Source organism: Paramormyrops kingsleyae, chromosome 23 (assembly GCF_048594095.1).
Source record: "Paramormyrops kingsleyae isolate MSU_618 chromosome 23, PKINGS_0.4, whole genome shotgun sequence".
Taxonomy (NCBI): Eukaryota; Metazoa; Chordata; class Actinopteri; order Osteoglossiformes; family Mormyridae; genus Paramormyrops; species Paramormyrops kingsleyae.
Genome location: NC_132819.1, coordinates 13,388,351 through 13,414,758, shown reverse-complemented (window position 1 = coordinate 13,414,758; position 26,408 = coordinate 13,388,351). Strand labels below are relative to the sequence as shown.

At 45.7% G+C, this 26,408-nt stretch overlaps 1 protein-coding gene across 1 annotated transcript in view; it reads left to right on the top strand.

Annotated features, from left to right (window-relative positions):
• ctdp1 (CTD (carboxy-terminal domain, RNA polymerase II, polypeptide A) phosphatase, subunit 1) overlaps positions 1-26,408 on the top strand; it is a 72,412-nt gene that overhangs the window by 25,858 nt on the left and 20,146 nt on the right. Inside the window, exon 12 of the mRNA XM_023811775.2 lies at positions 9,401-9,612. Coding sequence (XP_023667543.1) covers positions 9,401-9,612 — 212 coding nt within the window. The remainder of the gene's footprint in view (positions 1-9,400; positions 9,613-26,408) is intronic.

Here is a 26,408-nt window from a genome sequence, read left to right as displayed (position 1 = left end):
AGTTGCCCGGTACCAATAAGGTTACTCTTCAGCCTCGTCCCCTGCAGGCAAAGATCCTCCCATGTGGTCTCTCGGTCAGCCTCCTGGAATTAACCCTTCCTCCCTTCCCCGTTTCCGTGCCGACAGAAAATCTCTTGCCCTAAATAGAAAAGCTGGAAAGAATGGTGGTGTATGTCGGCTGTAACAGTGCTGAGCCTTGTCACGTTACGCGCGTGCGCGTGGGGGGGAGCTCCTGGGGGGGAGCTCCTGGGGGGGAGCTCCTGGGGGGGAGCTCCTGGGGGGGAGCTCCTGGGGGGGAGCTCCTGGGGGGGAGCTCCTGGGGGAGGTGTGCTGACCCCCATCTTGCTCCTGGGATGGACAGGCGGCTGCCGGATGTGTCTCTCACATGTCAGACAGACATCACAGAGCTTACATAACTCTCCTTGCATAGCTCTGTTCATCAGACGAAGCTCACTATTTGTCAAGAACAGGCAAAAAAAAAAACTAAAATAAAATGAAAGCTTAGCCTGGTCCTTAAAGAACCTCCCTCTGGCTATAGAAAAGTATCATATGTGTGGTCTCTCTTCCCCTGTCAGACACACACTGTCGCTTTATTTCCTGGCGAGAGGAACCATGTAGCCAACAGCAGTCAGGACACGATTGTGAGCCTTTGAGGAGGCAGTAATGAAATTCTCCCGGCCTCTCGGGGGCTCTTCATATCAGACTCGGTCGGCGTCGTGTTGTTAGGAGGCTCGAGGCTCTGATCCACAAACACCTTGAAGGATGGGAATTGAACTGACGGCTGACTCTGTTTTCAGCACCGCTGCATTGTGGGTAAGGGTTTTATGAATCCATTTTTCAGGTTCTTTTCAGCACCCACACCCCCTTACCTTTTACCGGAAGGAGGAGGGACATGCTGGAGTCCGTCTGCTTCGCCGCTGTTTTTGTTTGTGCCCAAAATGAGATTTCCTCTCTCAAAGTAAAAAACTGTGGAACATTGTTAACGTTAGACTGAGGACTTCTGACTGCTGCATCTCGTAAAAGTGTCGGTCGTTAAATCTGGCTTCCCAAGTTTATTAATTTAGTGCCGTCTGGGCTAACCTCCTGAACTCCCGATTCTGTGCTTTTTGCCCTGATTTTCCGCATCAGCTAGGTCTTGTGGTCTTGGGCTGTAAATTCCACCTGAAATTTCCCACACACGCGGTTCTCTGGCAGCTCGTGCAATAAGGCTGTGCAAACAGCATGAGTTGTGTGACCTCTCAAACCCCTGGCCGATTCACTTTCCGGCTCGTCGGGTCCCATGGCTTCCACGGCTTTAGTCTGTTTGCCGTTCCCCGATTATTGCAGTATTCAGTCTTGACATTTTTGTTTTATTGCCATTTCAGCTTTGCCTCATCCTGGTCTGCAGCATTGTGAAAATTTACCCATGTATTTCAGGATTGAATGAGCACCCTTGTGTTAGAAGGTAAATGCTTCTGTCTTTTGTGTGCTTGTCTAGCACATCACTGGGCATGTACATAATTACGAATTACGGACAATTAAAGTCACCGATTGACATGTGTTTGGACTGCAAGAGGATCCTGAAGTGCCCACAGGAAACCCACACGAACCCCTCACACACAGACCGTGGGTGTGGGATTCGAACCTGCAGCTGCCTCTCCGGACACTTTTCCACTTTCAGTACTTTCCCCTTCCAATTGAGTACCAGTAGCAAAAGTTCCAGTATCCAAAGTACCAAACCAGCTGGGGGCGCTATAATGTCTGGGCAGTATGTAGGTATGAAAAAGTCTGATCTCAACCCAGTTGACTATCGTGGTCCTTGTGATGTGAGTATACTGTGGAAATTCAGTACAAAATACCCTGCCTCGCGTTGTGATGTCATTCGGCGCCGGTACCAGTTTTTACGCCAGTGGAAAACCGACACCTTGAACTGCTGTTGTTTTTTGCTACTTTTTTTGAAGTACCTAATGTACAGTACCTGCTGCAGTGGGAAAAGTGCCCTCAGAGATATAAATAATTTTAAAATGACTTCAGTTCCATTGTAAATTGCCTATAATTACTGTCATTAGACAGTTCGTAAGTTTTTAAGTCTCTCTCAATAGTGGGTTCTCGCTTTTTTTTTTTTTTTTTTTTTCATTTCCTGATACTAGGTGGGAAATAAGCGGTAAATTGGTCCCCGAAGTGGAAATGGGCAAAAAATAACAGAGAAGGGAAAACGGTGTCACCCACTCTCAGCTTCTCTGTCACTCCATCCCTGCCATCTCCGCCAGCAAGGCCGCGTCCCAATGTTGCACCTGATACCAAGTGTGCCCACCCCCCCTCCTCTATTCCGTGACTCCTGGGAGGTGCTGGCAGCCATACGCATGACCGTATTGATTCGACTGGCCAGCCGCCCGGTTCAGCCCGTGACAGCCTGCAGCGGTCATCGTCACGGCGACCGCCAAGTAAGAGGGGTACTGCTGCAGCTCTGTGTATTTGTCGCGTCTCGTTTTTCCTGTTTCACTACGTGCATCCAGCCGCATGAATCCCGAAGCCCCGCGATCTTCGTCGTCTGCGTCTAATCTGGCACGTCTCTGCTTCTTGCTAGTGGTATTTCGGTAACCCAGGAACTGTGAGGTGGGGTCTGGTCGCTTTAGACACAGGACCCCGAGAAAGGGGGTGATGTCTGTAAGCATTCTGGTGGGCTCAGTGACCCGCTGTCACCTGGGGCAGATACCTGCAGCGAGAGACCTCACCCTAACACAAGGTGTCAAGAGTCAAGGTTCATTCTTGAGATTCCCCATCCCGAGTTCACTGCGGTCCCTCTTAGCGGCCTGCTTACGGAGCCCCGTCCCGAGTTCACTGCGGTCCCTCTTAGCGGCCTGCTTACGGAGCCCCGTCCCGAGTTCGCTGCGGTCCCTCTTAGCGGCCTGCTTACGGAGCCCCGTCCCGAGTTCGCTGCGGTCCCTCTTAGCGGCCTGCTTACGGAGCCCCGTCCCGAGTTCGCTGCGGTCCCTCTTAGCGGCCTGCTTAAGGAGCCCCGTCCCGAGTTCGCCGCGGTCCCTCTTAGCGGCCTGCTTACGGAGCCCCGTCCCGAGTTCGCCGCGGTCCCTCTTAGCGGCCTGCTTAAGGAGCCCCGTCCCGAGTTCGCCGCGGTCCCTCTTAGCGGCCTGCTTACGGAGCCCCGTCCCGAGTTCGCCGCGGTCCCTCTTAGCGGCCTGCTTGCGGAGCCCCGTCCCGAGTTCGCCGCGGTCCCTCTTAGCGGCCTGCTTGCGGAGCCCCGTCCCGAGTTCGCTGCGGTCCCTCTTAGCGGCCTGCTTGCCGAGCCCCGTCCCGAGTTCGCTGCGGTCCCTCTTAGCGGCCTGCTTGCGGAGCCCCGTCCCGAGTTCGCTGCGGTCCCTCTTAGCGGCCTGCTTGCCGAGCCCCGTCCCGAGTTCGCTGCGGTCCCTCTTAGCGGCCTGCTTGCGGAGCCCCGTCCCGAGTTCGCTGCGGTCCCTCTTAGCGGCCTGCTTGCCGAGCCCCGTCCCGAGTTCGCCGCGGTCCCTCTTAGCGGCCTGCTTAAGGAGCCCCGTCCCGAGTTCGCCGCGGTCCCTCTTAGCGGCCTGCTTACGGAGCCCCGTCCCGAGTTCGCCGCGGTCCCTCTTAGCGGCCTGCTTGCGGAGCCCCGTCCCGAGTTCGCCGCGGTCCCTCTTAGCGGCCTGCTTGCGGAGCCCCGTCCCGAGTTCGCCGCGGTCCCTCTTAGCGGCCTGCTTGCGGAGCCCCGTCCCGAGTTCGCCGCGGTCCCTCTTAGCGGCCTGCTTACGGAGCCCCGTCCCGAGTTCGCCGCGGTCCCTCTTAGCGGCCTGCTTACGGAGCCCCGTCCCGAGTTCGCCGCGGTCCCTCTTAGCGGCCTGCTTTCGGAGCCCCGTCCCGAGTTCGCTGCGGTCCCTCTTATCGCTGTGCAGCTCGGTCGATGCCGTTGGAGTGACAGGGAGATTCGTCAAAGTGAGAAACCGTACACGGTCTGCAGGATGCGTGCAGGGGCAGCCTCGCCCGGCGTGTTTGTCGCATGGAAGTATATTAGTGCTGTCCGCACCCGCATTATGTATCGGTGTCGTCCTGCAGACTGCGTTCCGCTCAGCGAGCCCGTGAGAGAGTGCCTGTGGCACACCATTCGATCCCTTTCACGCACGCGGCCATTCCCTCTGCATCCGCCCATGCTGTCGCTCCCTGCTCCGGCTCCTCCATACATCCCCGCATCCTCCCTGTAAGGAACGTTGGCCTCCCTGTGCTCCTCCTGCATTCCCTGTCCTCCCCTCTCTTATAGCCCCCATATCCACTTGTTTGTTCTGTTTTTTCTATTAACTGTTGAAACATTTTCTCCTCCATTATTGCACTGCTGCTCATTTATCATTTATCTCTTTATTGCCTTGTTTACTCCTGTCAGCTTAAATTGTTTCGATCGCCTCCTTATTTTCATCCCTGCGTTACTGCCCCTCCGTGCTCCTTTCTTCTCAGTTTTCCCTCTCACCGAATGTAAACATCTTTGAGCTCTTGAAGGCCGTTATTCAGATTTACATGTTTTATTACTATGTCAATCATCATACAGCGGCGAGTATGTTTTTTGTCAGGCTTTTGTGGGAAGGTGGAAAGTTCCAGTAGATTGGGCAGATCTTCTTCCGCGGCCGGTTCGGGGGTGGCGACCCTGTCTCCTAGCGTTAGGGCTCATGGATAATGATCTTGGGCGCAGTGCATTAGCTGCGAGACAGGAATTAGCCCCGTGACGCAGCGCCTCCCCGGCACTCTCCGAAAGGTCAGCCCGCGTCCCGCCTGGCCCTCGGACGGCTTCGCCGGCCGCAGCCTGTCGTTATGGGGGCGTGGCCCCGGAGCTGCACACGCACTCTCCCATTTAGTGCCCATAGACCTTTTGTGAATGTGCAGATGCGATTGTGTTGCCGTGGTCACCGGAATGCCCGCTGGGGGGGGTCCTGATGGGTGCAGGTTTTCGGCCTTTTGTCCTCCATTGGCTTCAGGTGTGCCGGATCCCTGAAGCTCTCAGCTGATTGGAGGCATGATGCTAGAGGGGGAGGCTGATAAGCTCCCTTGAATTAGCCTGGTTGCTCATAAATGACATTTGCTGGAAGATCACGGCTGTGCTGCCTGGTACCTTCTCTAGCTCTTCCCGGTTTAAAAAAGCAGACTGAGCTGTCGGTATGGAGAGTTCAGTCAGTGTCTCATGGTAATACAGAGAGAATATAGACCGTGCAGGAATATTGAACCAGGGAAGCTGAAGGATTAAGGTCCTTGTGTGATAATAAACTTCAGATTTATTTTATTTGTTTTTAAAGGCATGTAATCCTTACGGATCAAACCCTGGGGGGTTGAGTTTTTCTGTCTTATTACAGCTGGCAGCTCTACACCAATTGTGCAAAAGAACACTTGCACCTGTCGGATGGGAAGCCATTGTGGTGATTGTCACGGAGTGAGCTGTGACGCTTACACAAGCACGCAGCGTATAGGCAGCCATGTGCCGGCGAACTTAAATATCTCAGCTGGCCTGTCGCTTGTGAGCCGCTATTCCCATTATCTTCACTGTTAATGCTGTTTTATATTGTTGGTTTCATAAGTCATGCTTGTCATTTACCACTGTTTGCCATAACTTAGCCATTGTACAAATTTGTTAGCTGAGATGCAGGGAAAGGCCAGAATTACCAGAATTTTCTGTTTCTGCATTCGACTTCGGCTAAAATACTCATGTCATATTCATTGTTCTTCTCATCTGTGTTATCTTAATCTCGTATCAATAATTGCAAACAAACACACTAGCTGCCAAATCATTCTCATTTATTGATAAAACTTTGTAATTGCATCTCCATATACAGTTTACTTACCACCATTCAAACTTCCCGAACTTCCTGGTTTACGCGGGGAAACCGAGGGATTGTACCACTTAGGTAAAATAGAGGGGTTTCGCGGGAGGATGGTGGGTGAAGCTATTTAGACAGAGGTGTTTTAATTGTTATTACCTAAGATGTATTTTTAGGTGCAATGGGACATCTGGGTGTTCAAAATTGGTTTTGCGTTATTGTTTGTTTTGTATTTGTTTATTTTATTTACTATTTTAGAATGACAGTGTTGTTATTTAGTTAATTGATTTCTGGTGGTTAATTGTTTTGGGTGATGGTTCCTCTGGTGGGCGGGGCTTCAGCTTTCCTTAGGCTGTGTTAGGCTCCAAGGCCTGAGTTTGAGAGGGTCATGGGGGAGGTAACGTGTTGTGGCTGCTATGTTACGGCTGTTCTGTATAGGGTCTAGTAAGACATAGCAAACTTATGCCTGTTTATTTCCATTTGGCTCAGTTTGGGCTTTTTGATACTGTTATTACACTGATGTTGCCTGCATGGATGTAGGGGACACACTTTCACTCACTGGGGCATGGTCACACATTCAACTTAATTCATGGCAAAACAAATTATTTCTTATATATTTGATATTATATTTGGCATTAAACTCATCTTAATCTTAGTGTACTTTGTAAATATGTCAGATTTATATGACGTTTGTCATTTGACATCAAAGTATATACATTGCAAAATGCAGTTTGGAACACTTGCAGAAACATTATAAAAGTACATAAGTAAGCAATGGTGGCAGTTTGTTTTGATCCCAGATATCTGATCACCAAAGTCCTGGCTACATGACGATGACTAAATGGTTCAGTTGCAACATTCAGTTGGATAAATAAATAAGAAAAAACTAACTCATATCACTATTTCTGGCCTCCTTCCATTGAATATGTAGGAGCTCTCATGTGTATGCATGAGCCATTCACACCTGGGCAATATACGGTAATGCAGCTATTTAGAATGTGAATAGCGATCTTCGGGTGACAGAGGTACTACACGCCCCCGATGCAGGTAAAACAAAGTAAGCTGACATGGTTTACTTTTTTGCCTATGTAACCTAATTTTTAAAACTTTAATACTTCCGACAATGGATGCTTTGAAAAGAAGACAGATAACGGATTTTTGTTTCTACAATAAGATTTCAGCGAGTTATGAACTGAAATACACGAGAAAGATATGCGGCATTGCCAACGATGCCGTTGTCCCCAGAGGATTAAGGAAAAGGGGGAAAAATAAAATCTCTGATGGGGGGGGGGGGGGGGTTTGGTTTTGAGGATTTGGGTTGAGGGTCACACGGTGGAGCCATGCTGAGGCCACCAGATGTGGCCTCAGCATGACAGGGAAGAGCTTCGATTGACTCTACCGGACTGTTGCAGCCATTCTTTGGTATAACGGCACAGTCTTTTCCGGCCGTTCTTTGGTATAACGGCACAGTCTTTTCCGGCCGTTCTTTGGTATAACGGCACAGTCTTTTCCGGCCGTTCTTTGGTATGACGGCACAGTCTTTTCCGGCCGTTCTTTGGTATGACGGCACAGTCTTTTCCGGCCGTTCTTTGGTATGACGGCACAGTCTTTTCCGGCCGTTCTTTGGTATGACGGCACAGTCTTTTCTGGCCTTTCTCCGGGAGGCTGACCCAGTCTTTTCAGTTCTCCGAGATGCTGGGACCATTTTCCGGTCATTCTCTGGGACACCAGCCCAGCCTTTTCTGGACGTCTTGTTGAGGATCCGCATATGTTGTCTTGCTTGGAGTTTCTCCTAACTGGGAATATACCGCCTGTGCGAACAGAGGTTGGTGGGCGCCGGGGCAGTGGGATATGCCATCTGCAGCTACAAGCGAAGCCTGTTTGTTAAAGTTAGACGCGGCCATTCATGACACATAACGTTGTGGCTCCAAAAATAGGAGGAAGTTCTCCTTGTACAGCGTCCCGGTTAATCGGGCACTTGTCACTGTGCGTGTTAGGAATTAGTACGTTCAAAGTGTACGTTTGAAGCCGGTGTTAAATCAATGTTACTGCGAAGTCTGCTCTCTAGTTTGTGTAAAAACGAAACTGAACCCCCCCCACAGTTACCCAAAGTGTTGAATTCTTCCCAGAGTCCCCCTGTTTGTTAACCCTGTGTCCTCGGAAGTGCTAGCTAACAAGTGGGTCTTCTCTTCCATATATGCACACTGTCGGTCACACAGGCTGTAGATGCCCCTCTGCCCCATATATTCTGAAAGGAAGCCCTCTATGTTAGCAGAATGAATGATAACTGGATTTTACATCGTGGCCTGAAAGCTCGTTTCAAGCTGATGGAGCCCTTTTTTTTTTACTTACTGATTGCTCTCAAAATGTTGAAATGTCTTGATGAATAATTCAAGTCAAATCCAGGCATTTCTTCTGATTTTAAATTATATGTGGGCCCTGTGACACATTAATAGTCAAAGGATTTTGAACAACATAAGCAATTCTTCCTCTCCCAAGAGGCTACATTTCTAATTCAAGGAAAGTTAATACCATGCTTGTAATTCCCATGTAAGAAACAACTCGCTTACTTGCAAGGTGTACAGTGTAATACCCGTTTCTGCGTTGTTACTAAATCCATTTTTTAATTGAACAGATTTAATTTCTCTCTGCCCGATGTACAGCTCTGGGAAAAAATTGAGACCACTGTATATTTTTTAAAAATCTGCATTTTCAAATCCTGGTTTAATGCTGGCAGAAGGCTACACTGAGCGGCAAACTACATCCAGGCTCAAAATTTCTGAGACGGCGGTACACAGGAATATGGTGAAGCAGGAGACACTGGGAATGATCAGAAACCAGCCAGGTAAAGGGCAAAAGGGGCATTCTAATGCCAGTGATGACCGTTAACTTATCTGACAGCTTCTCATGAATCGTAGGATGACATCAAGTGACCTTCATAAGGAATGGGAAGCATTAAGTGCAGGTGTGAAGTGCACTGCTAGGACAGTTCATGTCAGGCTCCTAGAAGCGGGATTGCAGACCCATAAAGCAAGGAAGAAGCCCTTCATTAATGAGAAGCAGGGAAAGAGGCAGGCTGAAGTTTGTAAAAAAAATTACATTTTATGCAGATGCATACCCAAAAATAGAGAAATTTTGTTGTGGTCTCTTAATTTTTTCCAGAGCCGTATTTTCATATCATAAACTTAACGCTGTGGAATGTCCTTAAATGAGCAGTAGGAAAATGGGACTGACATCACGGAAGGTAGTTTAACTCGGCGGCTGTTTAGCGGTGCTCCCCGGCCCCTAGTGCTCGAGGGCCAAACACGCCGGATGGGCAGAGGCGTTTGTAGGCCTGACAAGCGTGTTGGTCCAAAGGTTGATGGCGTCGCAGTGCGGAGGGTAAAACGGCAACTAGACGACAGGGTCGCCCAGCATGGGGGAGAGTCGCAGGTCACTGGCTGACTTGGGGGGTTTTGTGGTGGGGGGGGGGGGGGAGCGATGGTCCATTTGGAAAATAAAGAAGGGAGTATGCAGTGGTGCCCCCTATGGGCCAAAAAAAAAAAAAAAAAAGATGATAAAAGGAAGACTATCGGTTATGTTCCCTTTTGGAATAGGTGGATGACATCCTCGGAGAGGAGAGCGATAATGAGAGCGAGGGAGGAAGGAAGGAGGAGAAGATGGAGGAAGATGAAGATGATGAGGAGGAGGAGGAAGAAGCTGCAGTGGCAGTGAGCGGGCATGATGGGAAGGAGGATCTCGCCGAGCTGCTGAGCACGCCGATGAAGGAGGCAACTGAGCTGCACCCAGGAGATGGGAAGGCACCCAGGTGGGCTTCCGGATGATGTCCCCATCGCCCCCTAGTGGTCACTGTTAACACAGCCTTTGGCCCTCTCCCATGCAGTTTGAGTCTCCTTTTAAAGGGCCACTCACTGCCTGTCAGAATCGTTCATGGTTCATGCCGTTTTTGGTCCAGAGGACGGGGCCTGCTTTGTTGCCAAGGCGATGATGCGGTGCACGTCGTTCGCAGTAGAAGGGGCGGGGTTTCCTGGGGTAGCCATTGATGCCACCTCTTGGTGTATTAATCCTTCAGTGTTTCTTCACTGAGGACATTTCCACTCCTGCTTGTTATGTCTCGAGATTCTTTAAGATGGTAAGATATTTGTGGATGTGTCCCGTTCACAAACCATAAAGGGAGGGCCTTTCTGAGTTAATCGTGCTGCTGCGTTTAAATGATAAGACCAGCGGTACCCTTTCTTTGAAAATACCTCTACGTGTTTTTGAACTGAAAACATCATCAGTTTTTCTGCATGACGGGTGTCTGTGCTTTTTATATCAACTATGTCGGCTCTAAGTATCCATATGCTCAAATAATGTCAGTAATGCCATTTCCGTGGTGAGGATTCCTTTGTTGGCTTACAGTCGATGTAGAAGGGTACCTTGGTGTCCTGAGCTCCGCAGCCTCTCATCGATCCCATCAGCTTGCTCTCCGCGCTGCACTGTCCTGTCCTGAAGCTGCCGCCGTGTGCGTGTTGCATTTTTGTCTTGCCCTGCTCAGTAATGGCTTGTGAGGGTTCCAATCCTTCAGGCGACACCGGCTTTGCGGGGAATCGCATTAGGTCGGCTTGATTCATGTTTTTGCCAGAAACTTGCAAACCACGAGCTGCGCGACACTCAGGTGAGCAGCCCGCTGATTGTGCGCGGGGAGACCAGCGGCTCACACCTGGTGGACTGCTTTGTGGCTTTAGCAAATATTAGCCTATATGAATAATATATATATATATATATAAAGTAATTTACTTTAATTGCACCTTTTTATGTGGAACTAAAATTGAATTTCTTCATTGTGGATTTTGTCATTGTGGCTGATTTTTAACTTAATTCTGTTTTATTTTTAATAACTCTGATACTGAAGGGAAGTTTCAGGCCCGTAACTGACACCGGTATCTGATGAGGGCGAGAGAGTGACCTGTATTCATGGCTGAATAAGGCCTTCCGGAAGACAGGCCTCCCTTTGCAGATCCTACACGGTCACCCTTTTAGTTTGCTTTCATCTCTTTTTATGACACCGGGGCAATCTTTTGCTTTTTATTTTTTTCCTTCCGTGCTGGAAAGGTGGGAGACGAGGGCCGGGCGTCCGCCAGGCCGGGAGGGGGGGGGGTGACTGAGGGGGTGGCGGTGAGTTTTATCGCTGGAGGGAGCCTGCAATTTGTTCTTGGGGAAGCAGCGCTAACCTGCCTCACAGCTCCCTGGCCGCCGTGACTTTGGGGAGGTGTTGACAGCGTGGGGGGGGGATATAGGGCAGTGCAAAGTCTCGCCTGGATTTCAGTTAGCCTGGCCATTCATGCTGTGCTGACAAACAACTTATCAGCTCCAGTTTAGGAGACGGACGCTGTCTGTGGATACAGCAGTGAAGGGCACCATTGTCAGAGGTGGGGGGTGGGGGGGGGGTCATAGCTCACTGGGCACCTGCTGTCCACAAAGATCCAAGCTCCCCATATAAAGATGGACTGCTGTGCGGGTACGGTCTATGAACCAGTGTGCTGCTACAGCGAATATGACATGAGTCCTGCGTGATCCCATGCCGGTCCGCACCTCTGGGGGGGGTGGGGGGGACCGCCTCTGTCACGGCACTCATCTGGGAGCGCTGTGGTAGGTTGATCGAACCGGAACGCCAGCAGCGCTCTAGCGTAACAGTAGACGGTGAAAGTGATATCGGACTCGCGTGCCGTGAAAAGCGACTCCTCTGGGCCGGTGTCTGACTATGTTTACTGCCATGTTTACTCGCTGTCCCTCTTCATCGCCGACAGCCACGCAAACGAGGGCCGTTAATGACGAGCCAGGGGACGGCGCTGTCCTCTCGTTGGGATCACTGCCACACTGCACTTCAGCACTGCGTGTCACACTCTCCCTCTGAAGTATTTATGTAAGGCCACGTGACACGGCTCTGCTCGATGCCGGAAGGACACGGCGGCTTGAGGCTGTTGAGGATGCTCCGTCCTTAGTCCTCCATCAGACGTGATTTTGAAAGGTCCCCCTAACCCCACAGAAATAGTGCCAGGTTCTCAGTCTCCAGTTTGCAGGGTAGCAAACGCAAGTGTAAACACTCAGTCGCCCAGCCCATGTTCAGCCGGAAGGTTGATTTTATTACTGTGTTCTCCAAGGTTTGCTTCAAATTAATGACTGAAATCACGTCATACGCCACTGGGTCTCGTTTTCCCTGTAACCGCAGCAACACAGCCGCCCATTTAGACACGAATAGATGGGAAACTGTTGCTAAGGTGAGCACTAAGCGCCATGGAAACGTGGCTCTGATTCCCGTGGCCTCCCGCCCTTCGGAAGCGGAATGTTTTTTAATTAAAGTTTTTATGATGTAGCTCCTCCAGATCTTTCCGGGCTTCCTGACGGCTCCTGCATCCAGTCCCAGGTGGCCACCAAGATTGTGCTCCTTAAATTTTAATAGTTGTTACATTCAGAATCATACTGGAGTGGGAGGGGGTGTGTTTGTGTTTTGTGTGCGTGTGTGTGTGCGTGCGAGCGGGTTTACCTATCCTTATGGGGACACAATGTCCCCATAACATGATAAATATCCGTTTTTTTAAAACTCTATTTTATAAAAATTGGTGACTGCTATGAAAAAAATAAAAATGCAAAAACTCTTGTATTTTGTTCGGTTACTTATGGTTATGGTTAGGGCTGGGTGGGGGTTAAGGTTGTCATAGTTAGCATTAGCATTTTTCCCATTGAAATGAATGAGCGGTCCCCATAAGGATATGTTTACCTTACATGTGTGTGCGTGTGTGCGTGCGTGCGTGCGTGCGTGCGTGCGCGTGTGTGCGTGCGTGCGTGCGTGCGTGTCTCTGCCTGCTGGCTGACCCAAGCACATGAAAAGTTCACATGTCTTTGTAAACACCCCCCGCCCCAGCCGCCCAATTCTGCCTGCAATTATGATAACAAAAGAGAATGGGTTTGGTACCTTTTGTGCGAGGTTCATGCTTATGTTGATGTCAATTTCCTGATACTTAAATAAAGAAACAGGAAACTAAGCGAACTAGAGTTGCAACTAAGGAGAACTAGAGTTGCAACAACTAATTGATTATGTCGATAATGATTGGTAATAAAACAAGTTGTCATCGATTCCTTGCATTGTTGCGGTTTGCTGTGTAAATCTGGTACATCATTTTTGGTCCGAACACCCAATGAAGCAAATGAATACATTGCTTGACACAGGCAGAACCTAAATTCAGAAGTAGATGTTCTAAATGTTCAGTGGAAAGCTTGCTAATTGTGGCTGTGAGCTAGTTATGTCTGATCCTAGTTACAGTCAATCATAATCAGCAGTTTGGGAACATTTGTTTATCACTAGAAATATGTAATAACACTGGGTAGTAGAGAACACTGGATTTATTTAATTACTAATATTAAAATTAATTTAGTTAATTTTGAATGATTTGTACGATTTTAATTTAGCATATTTTCACAATGTGCAAATAAGTATCTCATACACATTGCCTTTCGTTTACAACTATTCCTAAATATATTTGCAGTTTTAATAATAATTTCAAAACAAATTCTGTTTTCCCTGCAGTACCAAAATTGCACCGAACCATAAACCCAAAACTGAGCTTTGTACTGTTAATGTTGGTGTGTTAAATACAGTCGTTAGCAAACGAAATATGGTGTAGACAGTTGGTTTGTCTGTTAGTTATTTTGTGTTTCTCTTAAGAAATGTTACATTCAAGCTTCATCCAGCTTTGATCTTTGCTTCTATGCGACTTTGTCCCTTTAAATAGAGATTCTTTACACTGTAAAGTTTTATTATAAATATCTTTTGATGTTTTTTTTTTTAAATAAAACATTTGCACTTTTCTTTAAATCTCGTGTTTTGGCCCCAAAATCGATTGGCTGACTGCCTGATCACATGATAATTTATTAATCAAAATATTTTATTATAATATTATTTTAATTAAACTGTTCATCACTCATCAGTCAGGGTCCCCGTCGAGTCTGACTCCCGTCACTGGGGTCCCAGTCGAGTCTGACTCCCGTCACTGGGGTCCCAGTCGAGTGCGGTTCCCGTCACTGGGGTCCCAGTCGAGTGCGGTTCCCATCACTGGGGTCCCCGTCGAGTGCGGTTCCCGTCACTGGGGTCCCCGTCGAGTGCGGTTCCCGTCACTGGGGTCCCCGTCGAGTGCGGTTCCCATCACTGGGGTCCCCGTCGAGTACGGCTCCCGTCACTGGGGTCCCCGTCGAGTACGGCTCCCGTCACTGGGGTCCCCGTCGAGTACGGCTCCCGTCACTGGGGTCCCAGTCGAGTGCGGTTCCCGTCACTGGGGTCCTCGTTGAGTACGGTTCCCGTCACTGGGGTCCTCGTTGAGTACGGCTCCCGTCACTGGGGTCCTCGTTGAGTACGGCTCCCGTCACTGGGGTCCTCGTTGAGTACGGCTCCCGTCACTGAGTCCCCATCGAGTGCGGCTCCCGTCATAAGAGTGACAGTTACTTGACTGCAAACAGCAGTTAGTGTTCCGCTTTGCATTTCATTTTACCTTGTAGGCTGTGGACTTACAGCTCTACATCAGACAAGGTGCTGGATCTCTGATTTTTTGGGTACTATTTTTGATGCCCCCCCCCCAACCCCCATACTCATGGGAGTGTGAGTATATCTCCCTTGTCTCCCGTTAAAATCACCCGTTAAAATGTCGGCTTACTCACTGCTTGACTCGCTCAAGCTCTTCAGTTTGTCAAGGAGTCCAGAAATATCCCAGCGTCTGGCTGCCAAAGGCGATTGATCAAAAATTAGATTTATGGATAGATGTAATATAAGCAAATGAACATTCATTTGATATTTTGGAGGTTTGATCTGATTAACCTGTCTGGCAGGACAATAGATTAAACCGGTTAAAGTTCAGGCATTTTCCTGATTGTTTCCACCTGGTTTGTCCGGCGTGGGGATGCAGGATGTAAGTTAGACACTGAAGGGTAATGTAGGGCACCTGGAAAATGCTTCATCGAGATTTCATTTAAATATCAATAATGGTGTATCTTTTTAAGGGGTAAAACCTGATTCTGTCTCGTATAATGGCAATTTTAAAATCTTACCTTGGAACAAAGGAATAGGTAAAATCATTTACAAGCATTATGGCCTCTTTTGATAACTTTGTCTAAAGTCTCCCAGACCTCTCAAATGCGAGGTGCGCATGCGACTTCATCAGGTCAGAAATCCAAGGATGTGCTGCACATTCTGGATGTAAAAGTCCGTCTTTTTCTGAATGTCTGCTGGTACTTGGTTATCTTCTCCCAGTCAAAGGAGGGTGTTAAATCTCTGCTAAATGTTGTACTTATGAAGATTCATGAGATTTGCCTTGAACTTCAGTAGTTCCCTGATTTCCTTTTTATTTAATTAATGTTATAAGTCTCATATGTCTTATCAGTTGCGGCTTCTGGTGTCCTAGGTAAGTTCATAAGGTTAATACTTTATTGTCTGGGGATAAAAAAAAATGTATTATAGTAACTAATGTCTCAGGGGCTGATATTTCCTAAATTGATTGTAAACAGATTTTTATGTGATGTCCTAAGGAGAACTGCATTATGGTTGGTGGCCAGTAAGTAAATGATAGTGACTCAGGAGGACTCTTGTGAGGCTGCTCTTCTCTCATTTCTCTTATTGGCCTTTTGGGGAGAAAATAAAACAAAGGGACTCGCACTCAGAACGGTAAAGTTCAGCATTTCTTAAAGATAATCCTGACAGGGCTGCCTGCTGTTTCGAAATGAACGGTTTCGCCTTTATGCTGTCGGAGATGTAATCCTGCGTCGTTATGAATTTCCCAGCTTCATTTTGGCACTTCCATATCCCCCCCCCCCCCCCCCCTTGTATACTCTTGTCTGCAGGGGGATTAGGGATGTGATGTTATCCGCTGTCAGGCTCGAATAGTATATGGACACCAGTGAGTGCAAGCTGCCCATCACTTGAGTGATGCCACGATTATTATCGCCTGCCATGATTATTTAAATCAGCCTGAAATGTACATAAGCCCTGCAGGTGTGTTTTGTTTGACCTTCCAGTAGGTCTCGGTTTCTGATCAGGCCATAATCACTGCTGACACCCCCTCTCTGACCCCTCCCTCAAGCCTCTTCTGTGGGTAATACAGTAACCTCTTTCTTCAAGAGGCCTTGCATTTCAGAATATCGTTTTAATTTAAACAGAAGAGGCTGTGACAGGGCAGCACTTATCAAGGATACACCATTTAATGTAAGTTATTCCCAGTTTAAGTGGAGCACTGGTGTGTTAGACTAAACTATCCAACTGGTTGGGGGTTAAATCTGGGCTAAAACGGGGCTTGGTGATTTGCCTTCACATTCTGATACCGTGGAGACAGGCCAATTGAGGATGGCGGGAGCCGGCTCTGGGAAGGGGCCGCGGGGCACAGCTGTCCCCTCCACCCCCCGCCGAGCTCCTCAGGCTGCCAGTCGCTTTAGCTCTCCGGTGGTCGGCCCTAATTTCTGCCTCTCGATGCTTCCCTTCTCCGAGGTCCCTGTCAATAGCTTTGAGTCGTACAGTCCATGCGGTACGTAGGGAGTTTAGTAAGTGCCTCCATTTGAATCCTTAAATAAAGCCATAAATACCCTGCGGGGAAAAAACACAAGCGTTACTGCAAATGCAAAGAAGGACCTATATGTATTGTCTACTAGAAATGAACATTTTCTCCCGCTCGTGGTGTCTGATAACTCTGCATTTGGGTGAATTTGGAATGGGAGCCAAATGTCCGTGCTCCCCGTTCCCGCAGCCTTGACAGCTGGCAGTAATTCTAGCAACTTATCACGGAAATGAGGATGAGCTGGGAGGAATGCGGGCAGGTGGGCTCTGACGTAAACTCGGCTGGACCCCCGATGGGATTGTCGGTCAAAAATTACAGCTTTATAAAGGGTGCTGTGCAGATTTGGGAAATATGAGACCTCTCAAGAGGCAACATCTTGGCTGTACCTCTAGGCTGCTGCTGGGTCCTGGGCCTTATAAACACCCCTTCAGTAGTGGTGCTTGGGATTTGGCCCTGATTGAGTTCCTGAGGCATACAGTTGCATGGGGACTGTCAGAGGGGCTATGTGCAGTAGGTTCCCTTTAGCGTTTCAGTGCTTGTAGGGCTAGCCTGTTAGCATCCCTCAGGTCACCGTGTTCCCCATCTGTTTTCGGAGCCTCACTTGCAAACAGAGGGAAGACTAGGCAGCGTGCAGATTTGCTCATTTTTTTGCAATTATCTTAAACGTGAAGAAAACGTGATGGTCACAGGCTTGACCTAATGAGCGCTGTTCTTCTCTTGAGTTGGCACTATGTACGTGCAGAACTACAGCTAGGTGTCCTTTGAATACAGCCTCAGTCTAATGTATAACCATTCACCTTTGCACCTCCCAACTGCCAAGTCTGTATCGCAGCATGTTGACATTTTACACTGTAATTAGCTGCATTTATGTATCCCTTTAAGTCATTCCCTTCAGTCCAATTCTGCCATTATCCTTTACAATGATGCCACAGCTATTCACTATGAAGTCTTTTATCATGGGGACTGGTTCTCCAGAAGCGAGTCTCTATTTGCCACAAAGGCCTCTCTGCGGGTGAGCTTTTATTGAATGTGCTGAAAGATGGCCTTCATCAGAGCTACATCAGATGGGCTTCATGTTTTTCTATGTGTTTTACCTTTAAAATATAAATCTTGGTCCCGGCAGCTAGAGCGAAGACCTTTAATCAGAAACTCCTCGGGTGAAATTAAATTTTTATTATTTGCAAGTTCCTCCTGTCACCCAGACCAGGATAAGAGGTCAGAAGATGGATAAATGTAGTAAGTTCCATTTGCTTTTCGTGCTTCTCATTTTGGTTTGTTTATTTTTCTGGGTTGAATTTTCGTTTGCTTTACGAGGCACACAGTGTTCAGTGTCTAGGTGATAACAATAACAAGGATTGTCAGATGACCATGGCCCATGTTCCTGCCAAGGTCACACATCAAACAGGAAAACTGCACTGTTGAAAAGCCAGTCAAATCAAATCAATTTGCGTTACCCTGGAGAAAGCACTTAGCATCCAGCTATGTCGCAATGATTTCAGTTGAAATTCGGTGACTCATCGGCTGCTAAGTGAATATCCCATGGCGCCGTTGTGTTCAGAGGTGTCTTTTGGAGAGAGCCCACGCTTCTGGTCTCTTGTCGGTTTTCCATGGAGACTTTGGTTCTTCAGGATGGTGAAACCTTCTGCCTATAGAGAGGCCAAAGTACAAGGAAGGGTGGACAGTAACCCGTGGGCTCCTGAGGTGGATTGTGGTAGAGCCAGTGGGATACAGCTGTCACTCTCCCCATATCGCCCCTGCTGTACCTTACCCTTTGAACACGTCTTTTGGATTCTAAAACCTTCCTTGCTCACATGTGGAGCTGCATCGTTCTTTATTGTGTTGAATTGGAAAAGGATATCTTAAGTAGTGGGTGAATCATAGTGTATCAGTTGTTGTAGAGATTAAGTCATGTGGATGTGGTTTGCCGTGACGTTATGGAGGTGCTTTAGATGACTGCCAGAGGAGTACCAGCTGAGTGGTATGTGCTACGGACACTTGCCACCTGTGAGAAGCCCACAGTGAAGTAAGGTTCTGTTGTAACGTTGAGCTTTTCTCACATTGGTGGGCTTGTCGAAATTGAAAAACGTGTCTTTGGGTTATCACTGGGGAAACTGCTATATCCTGATACTGGTGTTCCTGGAAGATGTGGTTTTACTCATTTTTGTAATGGGACTCTAATGGGACTAATGGATTTAGTCAACAGCCTGGTACTTGGTTGTCTTTTGCCAAGTCACTAAATGGGGGCTTGATCCCATTAGGTAAAGTTGTAGGTAAATGATGCACCATGAAGTTCTTAATGGAGCAGAGGTGCCTGGATATTGCCTTGCTGATACAACAAATAGGCTGTCACTGGAAACGCTTTCTCCATAGCTATAGGCACAGAAAACAATGACTTGGCATCCTCTATTCCTCAGGAAATAGCTGATTGGTTAGTTGGTCGGTTGGTTGGTTGGTTAGTTGATGGAATTGATAAGTGGTTCTGTTTAAATCTGTATAGGCAATCAGAAGTCATCAACAGGAACCAGTCATTCGCATACTCTTGCAACATTTAAATTAAGCTAATTATAAGAGGATGAACAGATAGATGCTCTGAAAATTAAGGCTTAAAACATGATCACTTGATGCGATTATTACATTATAATTCCTCTGTTTTTGGACAAGGGTAAAATTGCAGGGCAGACTGTTTTACCATCTCAGTAGCTCCATTCGATTCAAGTAGTCTGCGTTTCTCCTTGAGTAGAAGCTATGAGAACCACGGGTTTAAATGTAAGTAATGTTTTCAGGAACATAATTTATTGTTTAGTTATAGAAATGCACTGTGAATTGCAATGAGAAGCAAGTAATTTTAACCAATTGTTCGTCTCTGGCTGGCAGCAGTATTTTATGTTGGTTGTTAATCGACATCAGTCACGCCTGCCGTCTCGTCCAGATGTTTCACACTGAAATGTAGAAACCTGCCAGTGGGCTCAGGCTGTCATTTAGATTTGAAGTGTGTATTGTTAGAACAGGGTCTGTCAGCGTTGAATACGGAGAGAGACGGCGGTATGGTGGTGCTTTGTGTGCTTCTGCGGGTCAGGGTGCCGCGTGACTAGGCTGTGTTGCCGTTCGGCTTCTCTGGTGCAGCCTGCCCCCAAGGGCACGTTCTTATGGCTCCGCAAGTGTCTCGGGCCCAGGAACACACTGATGGTGGCTCATTAGTCAGGTTTTATTCTTAGAGGATTCACCAGCGTTCACCAATTCATTCATTTATCAAGCTCTTGATTTCAAGCAATGACACAGCGGTCCCCTGGGAGACTTGGTTTTCAAATGTATTAATTAAGGTCTTGGGGGAGGGAAGATCTTTGTTTTGATTAGGTGTTCACTACAAGAGCAGCATTTAACCTGTTCTAGGGAGGAGACCTCTCTAATGGAAGAACTTAGCTGAATGTAGAGAAATGTTTAGGAGTAAGGTACTTGAGCTTTTTAATTACATAAAAGTTGGATTTCCCTCCTACTTTATTCTATACGTACAGGTCACAGATGGATAGTTCACGTCCCAACAGTAAAAATCCAGATCAAGATTTTTTTCAACCAAACCAGTTGACTACTGAACTGGTTGGTTGAAGCAAAGTCTTAGTCTGGATTTTTACTTTCTGGACCTGAACTATCCCCCTCTGGTACAGGTTAGTGTAATTTTGTTTAACCGTAACTTTAAATGAACATTTATTTATTTAATAAATAAGTGATAAATAAATGATAATAAATTAAATTGGCGTCAATGTGGCCATTGCCTTCTTTCAGAGTATTTCCTTTTTAAATATTTTTCTTCAGCAGTTTTGTTGATGTCGTAACACCTCAAGGAAGTAATTGCTAATTAATTTATTTTGCAAAAGACCATAATTCCCTGCAAAGATGGCTAGTACCATAATGTTAGATTGCTTTGGCAAATTAAATATCTTGATGCAAGTCAGGCTACTGCAAGTGTTCAATTAAGGCTCTTTGATTAGGACAGGCTTGCTGCATAATTTTGTATCAGAAAGAGGAGATTATGGCCCAGAATCCTTTGCTGTGGTCTTGCTATGCTTATCACACTTTCATAACCATGCAACAATGTAATCCACCAGAGCAATCTGGGCACCTTGTCTTGCGGTCTGCATTTCCAGCTTAGGAAACACGCACTGCCTCGACCACTGACTCTGCAGCAGCTGTGTGCCAGTGTGTTCTGCAGTGACAGTTTTCCGTAAGGAGGGGGAACCGCTGAAAAGATAGTAAAGGCCTCTTACTGGTAGAGAACCATTACGTAACTGGGAACAGAGCAGGGATACCATGGCAGGATCACCACTTTCCGCTGGGAATGTCTCCATGTCTTCATCTGGCTCTTAAGCTGTCCTCAATGCTCAGACAATGGCAGACTGTGTTTTCCTTCAGGTGTTTGGCCTGTTGGAGAACCTAGGAGTAGTTTGTTCATGTCCAACTACACTAGTCAGTTAAATGTCCGTGTAGATGTGTATGTACACAAAGGTGTCATTAAGATACATTAGAATGGTCTCTCATATTTACTGATTACCATAAAATGTAAGGTTCCTGTAATGAATAAAAGTGCTATGAAAATTTAAATGATGTGGTAGTTATGGGTGATTTTAATTTACCTGGGATACAGTGGGACATAGTCTCTGGCTCTACTGTAAATGAGCTTGAGATGGTGGAATTGGTACAGGATTGTTTTTTTGCTCAGTTTGTTATACCCCTACCAGGGGAGAAGCCCCCGATCTTGTGTTCTCTAATAACCAAGATAGGATTGGAAAATTTTAGGTTTTAGATCCATTTAGTGGTAGTGATCATGACAAGGTTAAATTCGAGGTTAATTTTAGTGTTCGAACAGCAAAGTTCAAAACAGAAATATATAGTGTTAGGAAGGCTAATTTTAATGGTATGAGACTGAAACTAGAATATGTAAACTGGATGGAGTTAAATAACAAAACTAATGAAGAAACCTGGGAATTTTTTAAAAGCACATTATTGCAATCGCATGAGGACTTGTTTCCAGCAAAACTAAGTGTAGGAAACTGCAGCCAAGGTGGTTTACTATGGATATTAAGAATAAAGTCAAGAGGAAAAGGGCTCTGTTTCACAAATGGAAAATAACTAATGATTTCAAAATAAAGTATCTAAGTCTACAGGTTGAGTTAAAAAATAACATTAGACTCGCTAAGAGGAACGTAGAAAGGAAGATTGCATTGGATGACATTAAAAGTTTGTTTCAGTAATTTAACTCCAAAAGAGCTCTAAAAGCTGAAATCACTAATCGGCAGGATAGTAAGGGTCTTATAATTGAAAATTGAATTGATACAGTTAATGAGTTAGTGATTGTTTTGCATGGGTATTCATTGTAGAGGACATAAATGACGTACTGACCCGTATTCCTAATCCAGCTTTGTCCTTAACCAATATAGAGGATGTATAACTGAAGCTGGTGTGCTACAAAGCCTAGCTAAACTCAGAATAAATAAATCACAGGGCCCTGATGGCATCTTGCCTATAGTTTTAAAAGAGATATGGGATATTATTAGCCAACCTTTAACTTTACTATTCCAGAAATCTCTTTCTGCTGGTGTGGTACCTTCTGATTGGAAGCATGCTAATATAACACCCATATTCAAAAAAAAGGGATAGAAGTAATCCAGCAAACTATAGGCCAATCAGTTTAACTTGCGTAACTGGAAAAGTAATGGAAGCTATAATCCAAGTGAAAATGGTAGGTTACCTGGATTCAAATAGCATTCTTAGCGATAACCAACACAAAATAAAGGTAGCTGATTATGAGAAAGACCTCGGTGTGTATGTTGATGCTTCCGTGTCCCACTCTCGCCCGTGTGGGGATGCAATTAAAAAGGCCAATAGGATGTTGGGTTACATGTCTAGGTGTGTGGAGTTTAAGTCAGTAAGTTGTTGCCTTTGAAAGGGTTCATCGTAGGGCTACAGGAATGATTCCTGGTCTTAGAGGAATGTCTTATGAGGAGAGGTTAGCTGAACTGAATGTTCAGCCTCAAGCAAAGGAGGCTAAAGGCTGGTTCATACTTCTCCGTACAACACTTGTGTATCCACTCTGCGTATGCGTACATGGAAACGTTCATAGTACTCCAGTCAAGCCGCATACTTTGCACATGCGCACAACGTGCAGTAGTTATATTTTAATAAATAATAATATTAATTATTATTCTGATATTCCATGCACACGTCCCCCAGTAGTGAGGTTTCTCCCTGTTTCTCTGTGTTTTACAAATTCAGAGGCAGCTCCCAAGGTCTCCAACTTTGGTCAGCTGGCTGGCATGAGATTTTTAATTCGAGACAAGTCTGCACTCGCATTTACATGTATGCAACAGCTTTATTACCTTGTACATAGTCTGTAGGGCCTGCAAACTACCCCACCACTCGACAAAAGCATCCATATTGATATTTAAAGTGGACGCTGTCGATCGTGTGCAGTGTGTCCAAAGCTGCGCATACACAAATTTGGAATGCAGCAGGCGTTCGTCCACAGAGGCTCGCGATGATGCCAAACGCATCATAAATGTTCACGTCCACTAGTATGCGGGTAGAGAAGTATGAACCAGCCTTAAGGGGGGGACATGATCCAGGTATTTAAGGCCCTGAGGCCCTGTTTACACCTGTGGACCAAGTGGACAAGCATAAATACAGGTGTAAACTCACCAATAATGGATTGAAGATGCATTGAGACTGAATCGCTCAAACCACATTCAGTGGTGGTCTGGGACGCATATGGCCACATTCTTATTGCCACATGAATGTGTCCGGGGCTGCATTGAAGGACCGCCTACTCAGTTGACGTCCTCGTGTGGGCGTAAGTAGCCTACGTACATTCTGACTTAAATCATATGTCAAATATCGCTCACGCATTTAATGAGTACGTATGTAGGGTGTAGTTAGAATATGGAATAGTCTTCCTGTTAGTGTAGTGCAAGCTAACACCTTGGGATCCTTTGAATCAGAGCTCCATAAGATTTTAATAACTTTAAGCTATTAGTTGAATCTTCCCCAAACGTGTGTGTTGGGCCAAATGGCTTCTCATTTGTAAGTTTCTCATGTTCTTCAGAGTGTGGTTTTTCAGCAATGCTTATCGCTAAGTGCCGATACGTTGGTGTCCATGTGGGATGAGTGCCCCCAGGTAGCCGGTGTGACAGGGGTGTTCCGTAGGATGTTTATTTGCTGGAGTTTGTTGTTTACTTAGGTTTTTGTCCAAAGTATTTGGTTTAAATCATTAATTAGCACTGATTTAACACCTTAATACACCCCCCTAGTGAGCAATTAGTGTGTAATACACAGGAAGCCTCATGTATCATTCAGACTTTTTCTGCCGGTGCACCATTTTGCAGATAGGATTTTTGTGCCCCATCCCCCCCCCCCCCAATACGCACAGACACACAGACTAGTACTTTGTGGGGACCGTCCATTCATCTCTACTGGGGAAAGCCCTAGTTCCAACAATGGAAACTTTAACCCTTACCCAGCCCTGACCTTTATGTAGTCATTTAATAAAATACAAATGAAACCAAAATTTAGTCTCAAACAAAACACTTGTATATGACACATTTTTATTCATAGTAAAAGAAAAAAAACTGCATAGAAGTTGATAAAAGAAAAACTCAAGTTTTCGCTCTCAAAAATGTAAACAAATTAGACTAGTGAAAACCAACTGGCTTGTGCTTATTTTTACACCTAGTTCAGTCTGTGGCAATGAATTTCAATGGCAGTGAACTTTTCAAACCCATTAAAAGAAAAAGCAACTATTTCTTTTCATTTCAGAAAAGCACTTCGCTGTTTGTGGTGTTCTTACCCATTATTACCGCTCCACATGGCTTCTTTCGCAACCTTAACGAAATGTCGGAATGTTTTTCCTTACCTAATGCCGACTGCGACACAGACATAATAGCAAAACAGTTTACAAAAAGACTTCTCAAACAAAATGATGGTTTGTACTTGTCAGATGGATGCGTGGTTTACCTGCTTGAAGCTGGTTGGATGAATATTATCCAGTTCACAACTACAGTCAACACTAACTAGGATAGTTGATAGAGATGAAGGAAAAAATAGATTATGTATCACGATTCTTTTGTGTGGCGATTCATGTATCAGCACACTAACTCCAAAATAGATTTTTTAATAAAATTTTTCATTTATATACATTTGGATTTGAGATGGAGAAACATTGCAGTTCCTTTGTAATCCTGCTAGTGGCGCTCTCTTAACTATTCCCACATTGACAAGCAGTACAGCATCCCCTGTAATAGGAGCTAATCATTTTCTATCTATGTTTAGCAATAACAGGAATGGTGGACGACATAGCAGAGATTCGTGCTGCTCCTCCACAGTTTATATCCTATGTACCGTAAAGAGGAGTTCGACATGGAACATTCTATATACAAACTTTTCTTTTCTATGTAGACTTGGAATGACTATGTAGAATGACGATGGATTAGTCTCTTGGTGGTATCATACTGTGGTTTGTGGAATATAGAGCCTGAATTTGTAGTACAATTTATTTGGATGCAGTCGATTATGTGATGATGAACCAAATAGGGTTGCAAAGGGGCGGAAAATTTCCGGTAAATTTCCGGAAAGTTTCCGGTAAATTTCCATGGTAAGTTAAGCTTGGGAATTTTGGAAATATTCCATATTGGAAACTTTCCATGGAAATAATGGGAATTATGGAAATTAATGGGAATTTAGGAGAACTAACTGGGAATATATTATTTCCAAGCATAAATATAAACAGAAATCATAAGAAAACCTCCATGCAAAATGTTTTCAACAGATTTATTTGTAAGTACAGTAGAATAGAACACGTTTCAATAACTTGTTTCATGGATGAATAAAAACAGAAATGTTGAATTCAATATTACCATCCCCTAACCCCGCTCATTCAAAAATGCCCCCTGTCCAAAAATCTCCACAAAGTCCCGTTCAAAAGGTTAACTGAGTTAGCGACGTACGAAGAACGAGCCCCTGGAATGATCTTCAAAACAAAACAGCCAAATGAGGAAGCTAGCATCTTCTTTATGTTATACTAGCTATGGCTTATTTAGCATCTAACAGATGCTAGCATTTTATTTAGCATCTTATCAGATTGCTATCTACCAGATTAATACATTTTATGTGATATTCACAATTTAAACATTTAATGAATATATTTTCCCATAATATCATCAAAACTTACCTCACTTGTTAAGTCCACAGGCTCAAATGTGTGCCTTCAATACTCTTTGTCCTTCAGGCTCAAAAGTGTGGTCCATGTGTACATGTGATGGAGGCATGCACAGTGCCAGTAGGTGGTCTCAATAGCCATGCAGCAAGCATGTGCTCTGTACATGTGATTAAGGAATGGCATGGATATTCAAGTGTATTTGAATTGCATTTGTTTGTTTTTGTCAATATTATGCTAAAATATACTTTGCTCAACTATATTTAAGTTCCCTAAGAAGAGCCAACCTTCAATTTTGAAAATTCCCAGTTTATTCCCATAAATTCCCGTTAATTCCCGTTTATTCCCATTAATTCCCGTTAATTCCCATGGAAAGTTTCCATCTTTGAAAATTCTGGGAATTTTGCAACCCTAGAACCAAATAGGATTCTTTGAAGTGTCGTACTGCTCTTCATCACCCAGCTTTGGTGATGGGAATGGGAGCTCGTCCACAGCCAGCATTGAGAGCTGCCTTCCACCGTAGAAGCCAGATCATGGTTAAGTAGAGAAACCTTAATCTGACATGTCTGTGAGTTTCTTCATGGCTCCCATGAGCATTTCTTGTTAGGGTTAGATTTCTGTGTGGTTTTCTATCCCCTGGTCATTAGGTACACGTTCCTTTGGATCTGCTGTCATGGATACAGCTTTGAAGGTTGCTGACTATGAAGAAATTGTCCTCTGATAGCGTAAAGTTTTTCCTCCACAACGACAAACTAGATCAAAACTCCTTTTTATCTGGATATAAAACAATAGACCTTTCCTGTTTCTCCCCTCCCTGAAAGATGTGTGTGG